At 38.3% G+C, this 14,139-nt stretch overlaps 1 protein-coding gene across 2 annotated transcripts in view; it reads right to left on the bottom strand.

The window, feature by feature from the left end:
- LOC124787897 (E3 ubiquitin-protein ligase Ubr3) overlaps positions 1 to 13,310 on the bottom strand; it is a 289,094-nt gene extending 275,784 nt beyond the window's left edge. For both annotated transcript variants that reach the window (XM_047254874.1, XM_047254875.1), the window contains exons 1-2: positions 12,730 to 13,310; positions 10,912 to 11,125 (exon numbers count right to left, since the gene is read on the bottom strand). In XM_047254874.1, coding sequence (XP_047110830.1) covers positions 10,912 to 11,125; positions 12,730 to 12,955 — 440 coding nt within the window. In that variant the 5' untranslated portion in view covers positions 12,956 to 13,310. The remainder of the gene's footprint in view (positions 1 to 10,911; positions 11,126 to 12,729) is intronic.
- Positions 13,311 to 14,139: the final 829 nt, after the last annotated feature.

The following is a 14,139-nucleotide window of genomic DNA, read 5'->3' as shown; positions in this document are numbered from 1 at the left end:
ATCTACCAGTAGGACAATGCTACGCGGCACACATCTTGAGGTGTACATGTGTGGTTCAAACAGCACCACTTTACCATACTCTCCCCCTGGATTTAAACCCAATGGAGAATTTGTAGGACCTCCTCGATCGGGCTGTTCATGTCATGTATCCTCAACTGAAAAACCTAGTGCAGCTGGCCACGGTACTCAAGTCGGAATAGTTCCATATCCCTATTCATACCTTCCAGAACCTTATGGACTGCCTTCCTGCACATCCCTGCTGCAAAACATTGTTATTCTCAGGCTTCTGACAAATGATCATATTAATGTGACTGGACCACGTAGAAGCACCCAAGCAACCCCATCCAGGCTATGTCCACAGTTCATATGTTTATTGTATTAAACTAATTTAACTAACTTCAGGAATTTTATTGTTTCTTATTACTAATGTGGTCAACAGCTCTCAAAAGATGGCATTTCAAATTTTTGTGATTAACAGCTGTTGCAGTGCCACCTATTAAACATATCTGTGATGCACTCACTAACAGATTATGCAGATTTCTTGTAAACATTTCCTTTCTATTTTGCAAAGCCTGTTCTGCAAAGATCAAACAGCAACAGCAGTCGTGAAAAGGCGACACCAAAGTCCTCTACATGGAAAGAGCTCTATTCCTAACAACTCATAAAAGATTTTTTCTCAAAAATAGTGCTCTTACGGTGTACAAGGCTCTTCTGCTGCTTTCTGCTGTTGGCAGTTTGTTTCCATTTAGTCACAGTCAATCGGGTGATTGTACACGGAACTCAGTGAGAGTCATGACATCTAAATATTTACTTCAGCAGAATATGATAAATTATTCATTTCTGATATGGAGAGCAAGAACTAAACTAGACGTGCTGATAAGACTGACCTGTGGCATAGCACGAGCCCTAAGATTACACTGGAATGTGCGTTTGGTTGTGAGATGGTGACACTAATGAATCTCAATGCAAAAATATGATTGGTGTAGTAGATACATGTGTAGTGTAAGTTCAGTTCAGCCTAGTAAGACACTCTGTTAGGCCCCAGCTGATGCCTGTTACACATCTACAGAGTTACAAGTTGCTATTTAGCTTTCCCTGCAATTTTTCTAGTAGTATACTTCTTAAATTCCTTGCATGCTTTTCTGTCTAAGAAGTTTAATCTCATGTTTTCGAACTGCAAGTGTATATTTAGGAAGTCTGCAGCGCAGTTTTCATTTCTTCTGAACAGCTAGCTATATAATTCATCAAGGGATCAGCATCTGTTTGTGACACATCAGGAGGGTAGCTAGTTGCATATCTAGGTGTGTGTCTGTGTTTATACTTTAACTCTTAGTCTGTCTTGCTATGGTGGTTAGGATGAGAACATGCTGTGTGCAGATGCAGAAGGAGCTGGCAGCTGTTCAGGAACAGCTGAATGCTGCTTTTGGCTATGATCAGCCACCTTCAGGCAGTTGCCTCAAAGTTTAGCAATTGCGTAGAATTTGGCATGTCACATGGGTCAACTCAGGTGTCACTTGTTTCATCCATGGGCTCTGCTGCCAAGGCACCTCCTAGTGTATCCAACGTGATGAATCCGTTCTCACAGCAGGTAGACTGACACATCTGTGTCACTTGAAGTGGAGGGACAATGTGGAGACTGGCCGCCTGGCTTCGCCTATTGCCCTTTGAGTGAACAGGTCCAAGTAGGGACACACAGGCAGGGGTCTGCTATTTATCAGGAGCTCCAACATTAGGTGCATTATGGAGACCCTTATGGAGATAGCATTCAGGGCTGGAAAGAAAGCCAATGTTCACTAAGTACATCTGCCAGGAGGGAGGAGGGGGTGGGGTGGGGTGGGGGGGTGGGGGGGGGGGCGGAGAGCTCATTCACAATGTGGGGGAGGCCTTGCCTGCAGAGTGCAGGAAGCAGTCATTTGCAAGTTGTATATCACATCGGCACGAACAATGCCTTCCGCATGTGTTCTGAGGCCATGCTCAGTTCATACACATGGCTAGAAGAAGTGGTGAAACCTACTGGCCTCTGTGCAGGGTGCAAATGGAGCTATCAATTTGCAGCATTGTTTCCAGAGTTGATTAGGGTCCTCTGGTTTGGTGCCATGTGAAGGACCTCAACCAAAGACTTCATCAACTCTGTAACAATCTTGGCTGCAGATTTCTGGAACTGTATAATTGGGTGGGGAATTGTAGGACTTCCCTTGATAGGTCAAGGGTGCACAACACAAATGAAGCAGGTACTCAGGTAGCAGAATACTTGTGAAATGCATGTGGGGTTTTATTGGGCTAGGAGGTAGTTTGAGGTACTGTGATGAACAGTCATCAGACAGTATGCAGATAGTGAAATAAGACTGCACTTAGAGTAAAGACTCTTTGACTGTTAAAATTTTATCAGCAAATTGTTGAAGCATTCATAACAAAGTACCTGACTTTCCTGCTGCCCACAAAAATTCTTGTGCTCAAATTATTATTGGGACCAAGAGCTGGCTGAAACCTGAAGTATAAAGCTCTGAAATGATTAGGAACTCTTAGAACAAATATCAGAAAGATAGATTAGGCACCACAGTAGGTGGAGGGGGGCTGCTCATTGCAGTTGACAAGAATATTGTCTCTACTGAGATTGAAATTGACTATGCCAGTGAAGTTATCCGGTCACCTATAACAGGTCTAGGTGAAAACAAGATAATTGTTGGATGTTTTTACTGGCCACCTGATTTTGCTGTGACATTTTTCGAGTCTACAGGAAGTCTACAGGCAGTAGCGCGTAAATACTCATATCATGCAATAGTAGTTGGAGGTGACTTTAACAACATGCAGAGTATATGTCGCAACATCTGTGGATTCACTGCAAGGGAGGGTGGGGGGGACAGACAGTCAGTCAGTCAGACAGTCTTGTTGAGTACTTGTAGTTCGGCAGCTCACAAGCAATGGAAATATTTTAGACCCTGCAGCTACAAACACAGCAGATATTATTGATGGCGTCAATATTATTGTTGTTGATGATGATGATGATATAGCAACAGCAGTTACTTAAGTTAATAAAAGAGTCAAGAAGGCTAGTTTGAGGTAACGTGATGAACAGTCGTCAGACAGTATGCAGATAGTGAAATAAGACTGCTAGAAAGAGCAGAAAAGCAGTTGTTAGTATCACACTTAGACAATGAATTGATATTATTTAGTTCCAGTATGACAGACATAGAGGAATTATGGGCAAAGTTTAAACAGACTATAAATTTTGCCCTGGAGAAGTAAGCACTTAGTAAGTGGATTAAAGAAGATAAATACCCATCGTGGTTTAACAACTAAATTCAGAAAATGTTGAGGAAGCAAACACTGTTGCATTCTCAGTTCAAAAGAGAGCACGCAAATAATGACTGACATAGAAGCGGAGATTCATGCATCTGTGAAAAAAACTATCCATGAAGCATAAAACTCTCATTGTCATACCTTAGCAAAAGACCTGGCTGAGAATCCGAGAAAATTCTGGTCCAGTGTAAAGTCACTAAGGTGGTCTAAGGTTACCAATCGGTAACTCACTGACCAGTCTCATGTGGTAGTATAAGCTAGCAAAAGAAAAGCAGAAATTTTTAAACTTTGTGTTTAAGAATTGTTCACCCAGGAGAATCGTACAAACATACCATTGTTTGACCATCTCAAAGACTTCCGTGTGGACTACATAATAATAGTCATCCCTGGCATAGAGAAACGAGTGAAAGAGTGGAAACAAATATGTCACAAGGCCCAGGTGGAATCCCAATTCAGTTTTACAAAGAATTCTATGGCACTGGTTCTTTACATAGCTTGCATTTATTATTAATCTCTCACCCATCTTGCATTTATTGTGAATCGCTCACCCAGTGGAAAGTCCCAAGCAACTGGAAAAAAGCGCAGGTAACTCCTGAATACCAGAATGATAAAAGAATGGACCCGCAAAATTACAGACCAATATTATCAGTTTGCAGCAGAATTCTTTATCACATTCTGACTTCGAAAATAAGAGATTTGTTAGACAGTGAAAAGCTTCTGTCCACGAATCAGCACTGTTTTAGAGTGCAACACTCATGCAAAACTCAATTTGTCCTTTTTTTTCACATTATATACTGCAAACTATGGATGTGGGGCAAAATTCTAGATTCTGAAAAGCACTACAGACTGGTAATGAAGATATGAGCATATGGTATACGTTCTCAGATATGAATGGCTTGAAGACTTCTAAGTAATAAAAACCAGTACACTGTCCTCGAAGGTGAGGTTTCATCAAAGACAAGGGTATCATTTGGAGTGCCCCAGGGAAGTACGTACATACGCACGCACGCAAGCACGCACGCACGCACGCACACACACACACACACACACACACACACACACACACACACACACACACACACACAAGCATCATCAATAAACAATCACAGATTGCTGCCCACCCTGTCCGACAGATAGTTTTTATACATATAAAAATGAATGGCAGCTAGCTCAACATGCAGAAAAATGTACATTAATGTGGATGTCTAGGAAAAACAAATTCGTAATGTTCAAATAGAGCATTGGTAATGTGCTGCTTGACACAGTCAGGTTATTTACAAATCTGAATGTAACACTGCAACGAGAAATGAAATGAAATGAGCAAATGAGGACTGTGGTAGGAAAGGCAACTGGGAGAATTTTGGGAAGTTTGGTTCACCTGCAAAGGAGACTGCATATACGATGCTAGTGTTACCTATTCTTGAGTACTCTCAGGTGTTTGGGATCTGCATCAGATTGGATGGCAAAAAAGCATCAAAGTAATTCAGAATCAGGCTGATAGATTTGTTACCGATAAGTTCAAACAACATGCAAGCGTTATAGAGATGCTTTGGGAACTCAAATAGGAATCCCTAGAGGAAAGGTGATGTTCTTTTCGAGGAACAATATTGAGAAAATTTAAGAGAACCGACATTTGAAGCTGACTTTCTGAACAACCCTACTGCCACCAACATATATTTCACGTAAGGACCACGAAGATAAGAGAAATGAGGGCTCATGTTGAGACACACTGGCAGTCTATCCCTTGCTTTATTTGTGAGTGGAGCAGGAAAGGAAATGACAAACAGTGATACAGAATACCCTCTACCACACACTGTACGGTGCCTTGCAGAGTGTGTATGAAGATGTAGTGTAGCCCAAGATATATGTTCTTCATTGCAGTAACCTGCTTTTATGTTTTATTCCCAGTTTCCCCAAAAAGTCTGATGATGTATTTAAATACTAACCTAAAAAAAAAAATTACAGCTATCTTTATATAACAAACATAGGAAATTATGAATGAATATTCTGACTGGGTACCAACAAACTCATAAATTTTCGTATTCACTTATCATCATTCATTGAGCTAACAGTTACCAACAGCAGCATCTAAAAGAAAAACAGTGCTATATCGTAACTGCATTTTTACTGATATTTCTCTTTGAACTGATGGTAAGTCGTTTACGTCTACATATTTTGGTGATGGCTAAATTAAGAAATAAGTGTTTGGAAAAAAATATAGATTTTTCCCCTTCTGTACTTATGCAAAATATTTTCTTACATTGGATGTCAATTGTCAATCTTTGCATAAATTATTGTTTAATTGCAAATCATCAATGTTTTTCTAAACATATTGTCTCTCTTTATCCAACAGAAACATCCAAACATTACCTTTTCTTTGTTATCTAATGAGTAAAACCGACACTGATAGATGACTGTAAAATATGAAATTTGAGACAATGTCAGAAATGATAGGATGTTATATACTACTGGAATTCTTGATGAACAACCGAATCAACAGGTAACACTTAAAGAATAAATATACAGAAAATTATCTTTTAAGGATAAATTAAACTTAAGAGGCATCAAACAAAATTAATATACACGTTTATCACTCTAGCAAACAAGACAATCAAAGTTAAATATGAGAGCAAACAATATAACTAGCACTTTCTTGGTAAACAAGTGAGACAGTGCAATCATAATGATAAAGTTAATGAAGACAAAGAGACTGTGGTAACATGAATGCTAAGGAATGGAATAGGCATCGTATCTCCTTAGCCAAGATGTCGCAGGGTTGCCACAAGTTTCCCCAAGTAAAATTCCGTGATATATCCATGATTTCCTGACAAGTTTTAGCATTTTTGCCTGACAAATTTTGAGATTGACATTGACAAAAAAAAATATAGGGACTTTTGTATCTCTAAACATGTGAGCAAAAATGTTACGTGCTCACATCAACATCTATTGTAATGAACTGTTTTCAGATGGAGAAAGCAAGCCAAGTGGTATGTGTGTTTCATTAAGACTACTGATGTTATTTTATATCAATAAAACAAAACACATTTGGTAACAAAAATGCGCATTTCCTTGGAGTTGCAAGACAGATTTAAAATATCTTCACTGATTTCAGAAATAACCTCATAAAAAATTTGGCCTTTCGAAAGAAGCATATAAGGTAGGGATGAGTTGCCTAAACCAACACTATAGACGACCACCAATAAAATGTCGGTTCTATTACATTCGTTATTGTCAGTTATTACCCACTGTGTTATGTCTATTACTTTAGAGGTAGTGTGCGTCCGCCTGCTTAGCTAAGTGGTAACGTGTTTGCCTACCTTGCAGCGTGCCCGAGTTAGATTCCCAGCCAAAGTGGAGATTTTCTCCACTCATGGACATGGTGTTGTGTTACCTCGTCATCATTTCATGATCACAGACTCACAAGTTGCCCAATGTGGCATCACCTGAACGAAGAGTTGCAACCCGGCGGCCAAACATACTTTCTAAGAGCCAAAATGTACTACAATAAATCAAATGTCTGTAAAACGCTGCACTGTACAATGTGCTTGCAGTGAGACAGTTGCAGTTCCTGAAATTCGTCGGCAGGCCCAATCTCTATGAGATACCTGCAGAAATGGCCTGCAGTTTTCACCCGTCTTGGAAGTCCACTCATGAGGCCAGCTATTTATGTGTCATGGACACCATATTGATGCAAGCAAATTGCAGTGATCAATCCATGCAACAGATAACTTGTGTGAATACCCTGAGAATTAATACTAATGAGGATAGGTAACAACTCAACATGAAGATGTTCACTGAGCCAAACAGGCACATACAAGAGACAATCATACTCTCACAACTAAATTTTCGGCCATAGCCTTGTCAGAAAACGCGAGCACAAACACTTTCACATAATCACTCAGACTCAACTCATGCACACACAACCGCCGCCTCTGTCTGCTGTGTCAACAGTCCCTGAGAATCAGATCCAAACAAACCACTCCTCACGCCTCCCTGCCTCTTGCTGGCAGCTGCTAGGCCAGTGGCAAGAAGTGGTGGTAGCACTGGCTGCAAGGTGAGGGGAATGGTAGGATGGGGAGAAGCAGTAAGAATGAGGGAGTAGGGACATGTACTCGGCTGCGGCCAGCCAGCGACAATGCATGATATCTCAGTAAACAAACCATTGCATCTACTGAGTTTTCCAGTGTTCTTTTAAAATTTCTCTGATATTTCACTGATTTCCCCAACACGTTTGGAATTGCCTGATTTCCAGAACTTGTGGCAGCCCTGTATTGGATATCATCACAAGAAAAACGCAAAGCTACAGTACATTAAGAATCTTCTTAGGAGGATACACACATTCCTAAAAGACTGTTACAAAAGAGTAGATGAAAATCATCTGATATATGAAAGAAAGTCCTGAAAAGACAAGATTACAATACTATCAATGAAAATGAGAATGTTGGGGGAAAGTGAAACTAACAAATATATTACAGAGATGGATAACTGATGCCTAATATTTGGTTTAACAAACATGAACTGCAACAGTTTTATATATAAGGAAGGACAGAGAATTTGTGGAGAGCTACAAACCCCACAGTGTTTTTTGATGCCTTGCAATGATTTGTATTAAAAATTTTGCAAACCTTTTGCAATATGCAATCATCCTGACTAAGAAATTAACAGTGCAGATTTCAGAAATTGGTGCCAACATGAAAGGAGGTTATGAAATACACGAGTTATCATTTCAACAGTAATTACAGATTCTGTGAAAGATTTTGACCAAATATCTGCCAAAAGCTCATAAACAATCAAATCTATGTAAAAAAAAACCTCTGCAACAGTTGTTTCAATTAGACAACAATATAGGTGTGGGAAGCCAGGAATGATTAATAAATTAAATAAGGTTACACCATTTTACCAGATATACTGTAAGAGCCCTTCCTTAATTAGATTACCTGTAGACAGGAAAATTAAAATATAAAAATGAGCTAGATAAGGTGACTATTTAGCCAAACATTTTTTTTTATTTGCTTAGGGCACAGGTATATTTTCTTCTCAAAAAAAAAATAAAATAAAATAAAATAAAATAAAATAAAAATTAAAAAAAATAATTCAGAAACTCAATAGAACAAGGAGAGTACAGATGAAAATTAGTTATAATAAAGAAACACACTGTATGATCAGCAAGCTGAAAATGATACTGTTTAATGACTTGTACTTAGAGCAAATAAAAATGACTAGAAGAGGGGCACAAAATCAATATGAGGATACAAAAAAGATTTGCAGTTCATATGGGAGTTATAGAATTGTATGCTCAAATACACTTTTTCTAATGCAACTGAAATAATATGGGTCAACGGACAAGTCCAATTCCACCCGCCAGTTTTGACACGTGACATAAGGCTGTTGTGGTGTGTGACGTCACGACAGCGCGGAGTTTAGTTTGTGAGAGTGGTGTGTTTGTAGGTGTCGTTTTGAGCGTGCGTTTTAGGTGACGTTTTTGGTTTAGTCTGTACGTGTGGCGTGTTTATAGGTGGCGTATTGTTGCGGTCGGCGGTTCTCTTTGGTGGTGTGTTTACGGGTAGCGTGTTATGTGGCGTATGGGGTTCATTTGTGTAGTAGCATTGCACGTGTGCGGTATTGGTGGTGACTGTGCTTTCAGCAGAATATTATTCAGTGAGTTAACGATTTTGGTTTTGTTATGTAGACATTATTGTAGTTTTTTTTTCTGTTTGTCGTGTGTGAATTTCGGTAAATTGCTTTGTTTATGTCTTTGGTAGGTATGGATATGACTGACAAGCTCAAAAGTTTTAGGTTGTCAGCAATGATGGGGGGACAGTGCGTTGTCTCTAATAAAATTTCTTCAACTATTCAGCCTGTTGGCTGAAGTCGTGAAGTGTCCAGTGTGTCGTGAAGAAATGAGGATTACTCAAGTTCCGGCATCTTGGACCAGGGACGGATATATGTGGAAGTGTCTTAAGGATAACAGCTCAAGGGAAGTGTTCAATTCCAATTTTGATTTTCTAGGTGCTGTTTTTTTGTGGTAGGATTAAGTGTGGTGGTGGTGGTGAAAGTTTTGAGATTTATAGTGTGATATTGGTTGTTTCTGTTGACCTATATAGGTCAAGGGAAGTGACCGATTCCAGTGAATTTTGTGTGGTGGAATTTGGTAAGGTTGTGGGGTCTTGTTATTTTAGTGTTTTTTTGTCATTTGGTGTAGTGGCGTATGTTTATATTTAGTTTGTCCCCGCCCAAAAACCCCCAATTTCCCCTGCTTGTCCCATTAGTTTAATTATATTTTTGGAGGAATATCTGTTTGGTGGTTTTTCAATATATTTTGGTGTTTGTTGTCATGTTTACATGATGACGTCATAGGAGCGGTATGGGAGTTATTGTGAATGGTCGTTTCTGCCATATCGGTGACGTCATTGGCCAAAGCAGAGGGGTGGAATCTGATACTTCCGTTATCCCAATAAGATATACAATCAATGTGGACTTGCAGATATACCTTGTGGTTGTGAAATATCTAAGCCAATGTGATGTGTGATACAATTCCAAAAACAACACCCATTACTGCATAATGGCAGAAGCACTTCTAACTGATAATAGTGAAGAAGTTCCACGCTAATTATCCATATTAAATTGAGATACAAGCAAACATCTACATTAGAATTGGTGCTGAAATGCCAATGACAGTGGTTGCTGTAATCTCTAGCTGCAAAAACATTGTGCTATGAAAGATTCAGATTGACACCATAGGTGTAAATGTTTTTGAGTGGGAATCAGTGTGCCTTCTTTTGGATGATAGAGATGTGAGCATAAGAGTTACCACTGCATCTTCTACAATGGATTACGCATCTGATGTCCACATGAACATTCCAAACAAAGCTACAAAATTATGGGATGCAATCTGGGTTTTGCTTGGTGCCAGCCTTCAACATCAATAGTCATCAACCCTAGAGTCTGACCTAGCTGCTCGCTACTTTTCATATTAGCCACGTTTTCATTACATTTATAGTAACATAGGCCTTCAGCGAAGTCATAACATTTCCCTCAATTCTATGATTAATATCTCACAGTACATCTTCCTCCATGTGTGCCTTCTGATAACAGAAAACTAAATTTTGTATTTTCATAAGTATTGTATCAGATGCACATCTGCGACACAAAGTTTGCTGCTGAGGGGGGTTAGTAGTGGCTGCCAACTACATCAGCCAGTGTCATTACTTTTGACTGCTGGTAGCTTTCCATCCACTCTTTAAAATCTAACTCTAACACTTATTTACAGCTGCCAATTAAACAGCTCGCATATATTTGTTGTTCTCTCCATCTTATGCAGTCTTAACTTTAATCAGTAAATGATTCATATGCACAAAATCCAAGGTTTCACATTAGCAACCTTTGCCAATTAAAGAAAGTAATGCTTCATATTCCATTACATTGACAATGCCTAAAACAATATTTCTTTTTCTACTGCTAAGAAACTTTATACAGTAATTGAAGATATGCATCACATGTCTTTTTTTAGTCTTTTGCAATGATATAACCACCTATTACTAAATAATAAACCAAACTTAATAAAGTTAAAAATCTGGGAACAGAAACTTAATCAACAATTATTACACTTACCCCATTTCCTTCATGACAGATGTGTCCCCACAATCACAAGCACCTCCTGCTTGACTACGAAACATATTGAAGTCGTGTCCCACATGGTTCCCCTTTTGGAAGCACTCAGCACAAAGTGACATACAAGGAGAAATGCCACATGTGCGACAGCGATATGCCACAAAGTTGGCAGTCCACACTAATCCGCATGTTGTTGCATTGTCATACCTACGAACTGGAAGATGTTCCAACATAAATTTTAATACATATGACTACATGTTTAACTACTTAAAAAAAAAGTTACATACATATCACTGGTTTGGGACAAAAATCATCTCTTCCATAAAGGCATGCAAGAACCCATAAATGTGTGAAACCAGATAATTTGCTAATTTTTGCTAACTTTCTAGAAGTGAAGTAGAAGTTAAAAACACAACTAACACAGGGCAGGTTACAGTGTGAAACTGACCACATCTCATCAAAATCTTGATTGGAAGATGATAATTTGTAGCAAGTTGTCAATGCCAATAACTGAATAAATTAAAGCTTGTGGTAATAGATTGTTCTGTAGTGTAGTCCAAAGCCCTATTTAATTCATTAATTAATGCACTTTTCATTATAAATGATGAAAACTGCAAAGTAAATTCAGAAAAAGTGTATTACAATTACAAAAACGTCTGAGGAGCATTTTGCTGCTTATTACGTACATAAATTAAGAAAAATGCAAAGTGGGGCCACCATGTGATTCATTTCATTTATTTATCTGCTGACACATTATAGGCTATGTCGTGGTTATTAAAGGCTCAATGAGGTCACCAATTTAACTGAACAACGTACATTTCTGTGGAGCTTTAAAATTACAAAATCTGAATACCTATACTTAGAAATATTACCAGTCAAGTTCATAAACAAAACATCTGGAAACATTCTATATCAATATAGGAAATTAATCAGATGTACGTAAAACAGACTTAGGCCTAATATTAAATATATGATATTAGCACTACTCAAGAAAAAGTCATCTAATCGCCCACAGAGTCGCACATTTTACAGAGGCCCTACGACACAACTCTCTCAATTTCTCAATCTTATGAACAACTACACTTTTTCTGGCCAACCACAAACTAGGCTGCAAGTTCTTACAAAGAAGGAAACTTGCCTCACACGCAACAATTTCACGAAATACACTGTATTTGCTACTTATATATGTGAGAAGGAAAATCGTGGTTATTAAATAATTATATAAAAGAATTACACCGATTGAACTTTTGGTGACTTGAATGCGTCAGCGAGTTTAAAGCAATATCTCTAACGTAACAAATAGTGCATAGGGTAAGTGATTAGTTGTAATCAACAAGAAATAATGTTATGATGTGCCAAAATCATATTACATAACGAACAGACGACAACTTCCATCAAACAGATACAGATGTATAATTTTTTTTCATTCGATATTTCTGATTAATAATACTCTAAATCTAACACTTCTTTGAACACATCAAATTGCAAATAAAGTTTTATTTCTTTTTATTTTCATCTCGGTACACACGTCTGCGCAAAAGATGATTAAATGTAAGCAATTATCCTGGCAGCTTTCACTAAAGTGAAATTATTTTCACAATTTTATTAATCACCTATTACCCAAAAGCTAGTTTTACGAGCATACTTCGTGAATAAGTGTGTGATGCATAGTACGTTCTCACAGCTGATATGTAAACACACGTCATGTCAAGTACATTTTCATCCAGAACGAGACAGCATTTTTACGACAAAACCGGGTTTTCTTTATTAAGCATGTAAGCACAGTTAATAGTCATTTAGTACACTGGCAGGGCTTACCTATACTTGCGAATTCATCAGGCGTCTTTCCTCCAGCCATCAACCACTTGATCCAGTCTATAGTCTCCCATTCTTCTATGGGTTTTCCAGGATTTAATATTATATCCAATAGTTCACTCAGATGCTGCGGAGATGAAGAATTCGAACAATCTGCATGGACGTACGCTGCTGCACCTCGTTTACCCTTTTTCATTAACACATGGGCAGCATTACTATTGGATGCCATTCTTGAACTAATCGTAAAACTTCTTTCGCCAAACAAGTAATTCCATTAACGCCCAACCCATACGACTTATTGTAGTGGAACGATCTGTCAAAGCGACGTATAGGCAATGATACACCATGAAAATATATTGGGAATAAAAGAAACAGACTAAACGGTCGATGGCATCAGCAACAAATTAAGCCTTGACATCAGTAGACTAAGCAATTTTGAAGGTTAAGCCGCGACGATCAATTCGATATAAGGTCAAAAAAATATTTGTTGTGAACGATAGAGCATTATGGGATGGATGATAAAAACAGATTCTTAAAAATATTGCACCATTTCCCATCAACAATCCTAACTATCAAGGACAAATGAACTTCAATCATACTAGATGGCAGTACGTACGATACGGACAAGACAAATGAAAGTCAACTGTCTACAGCTGCGAAAGCGCCCTCTAAATTCCAATCAAAACAGAAACAAGTCACAGACTATAGTGTCTGTGATTCGTGGCAACCCAAAGATATCAACTCAAAACGTTTCCCTAGTTAGACAAAACAACAAAAGTAGTATCTTTGGCGTATAGACAACAGTTCAGTAGAAAGTGCAAAGTACGGCCTTTCTTGTTGTTCTGCGAGCACGACTGGTTAAGTCGATTATCACAGCTAAACTACCCGGCATGAACCGATATGAGAACAATCTGATGAAGTTGGTTATTGGAGAACCCACAGTTAACTAGAGCTCGAACATTATCATGACGTATCTTTCACGTACACACAGCCTGTTCATAAGAACATTAGCCTAAAGTAAAGAATAAGGCACTTACTGCACTGTAGAAGTGAAATTTTTAGAAAATCAACAACCGCTTGTTAAGTAATTCGGAAATATTGTGGGCATGTAGTTGCTTCTGGACTACTTTGTTAGAAAATACCACAGACCTACCTGTCATATTTACCTTTGTAGCTAATTATAGTCAGTGGTATCGGCGCTTTAGTGTAGCATGCATTCTCATTAATTCCAAAACGACGTATCTGTACTGTCATTAATGAATGTGTATTCTTTGACTGGCTTGTGACTCATTCAATTTGACCTGAATTTTTTTTTATTTTTAAATAATATACTGTAGGCCTATAAGTTAGATGCTGTGGAACATGTCATCATAAAAATATTCATGAACCACAAACAAATATACGCAATATAGA

This window comes from Schistocerca piceifrons, chromosome 3 (genome assembly GCF_021461385.2).
Source record: "Schistocerca piceifrons isolate TAMUIC-IGC-003096 chromosome 3, iqSchPice1.1, whole genome shotgun sequence".
NCBI lineage: Eukaryota > Metazoa > Arthropoda > Insecta > Orthoptera > Acrididae > Schistocerca > Schistocerca piceifrons.
This window is presented reverse-complemented; position numbering and strand designations above follow the sequence as displayed.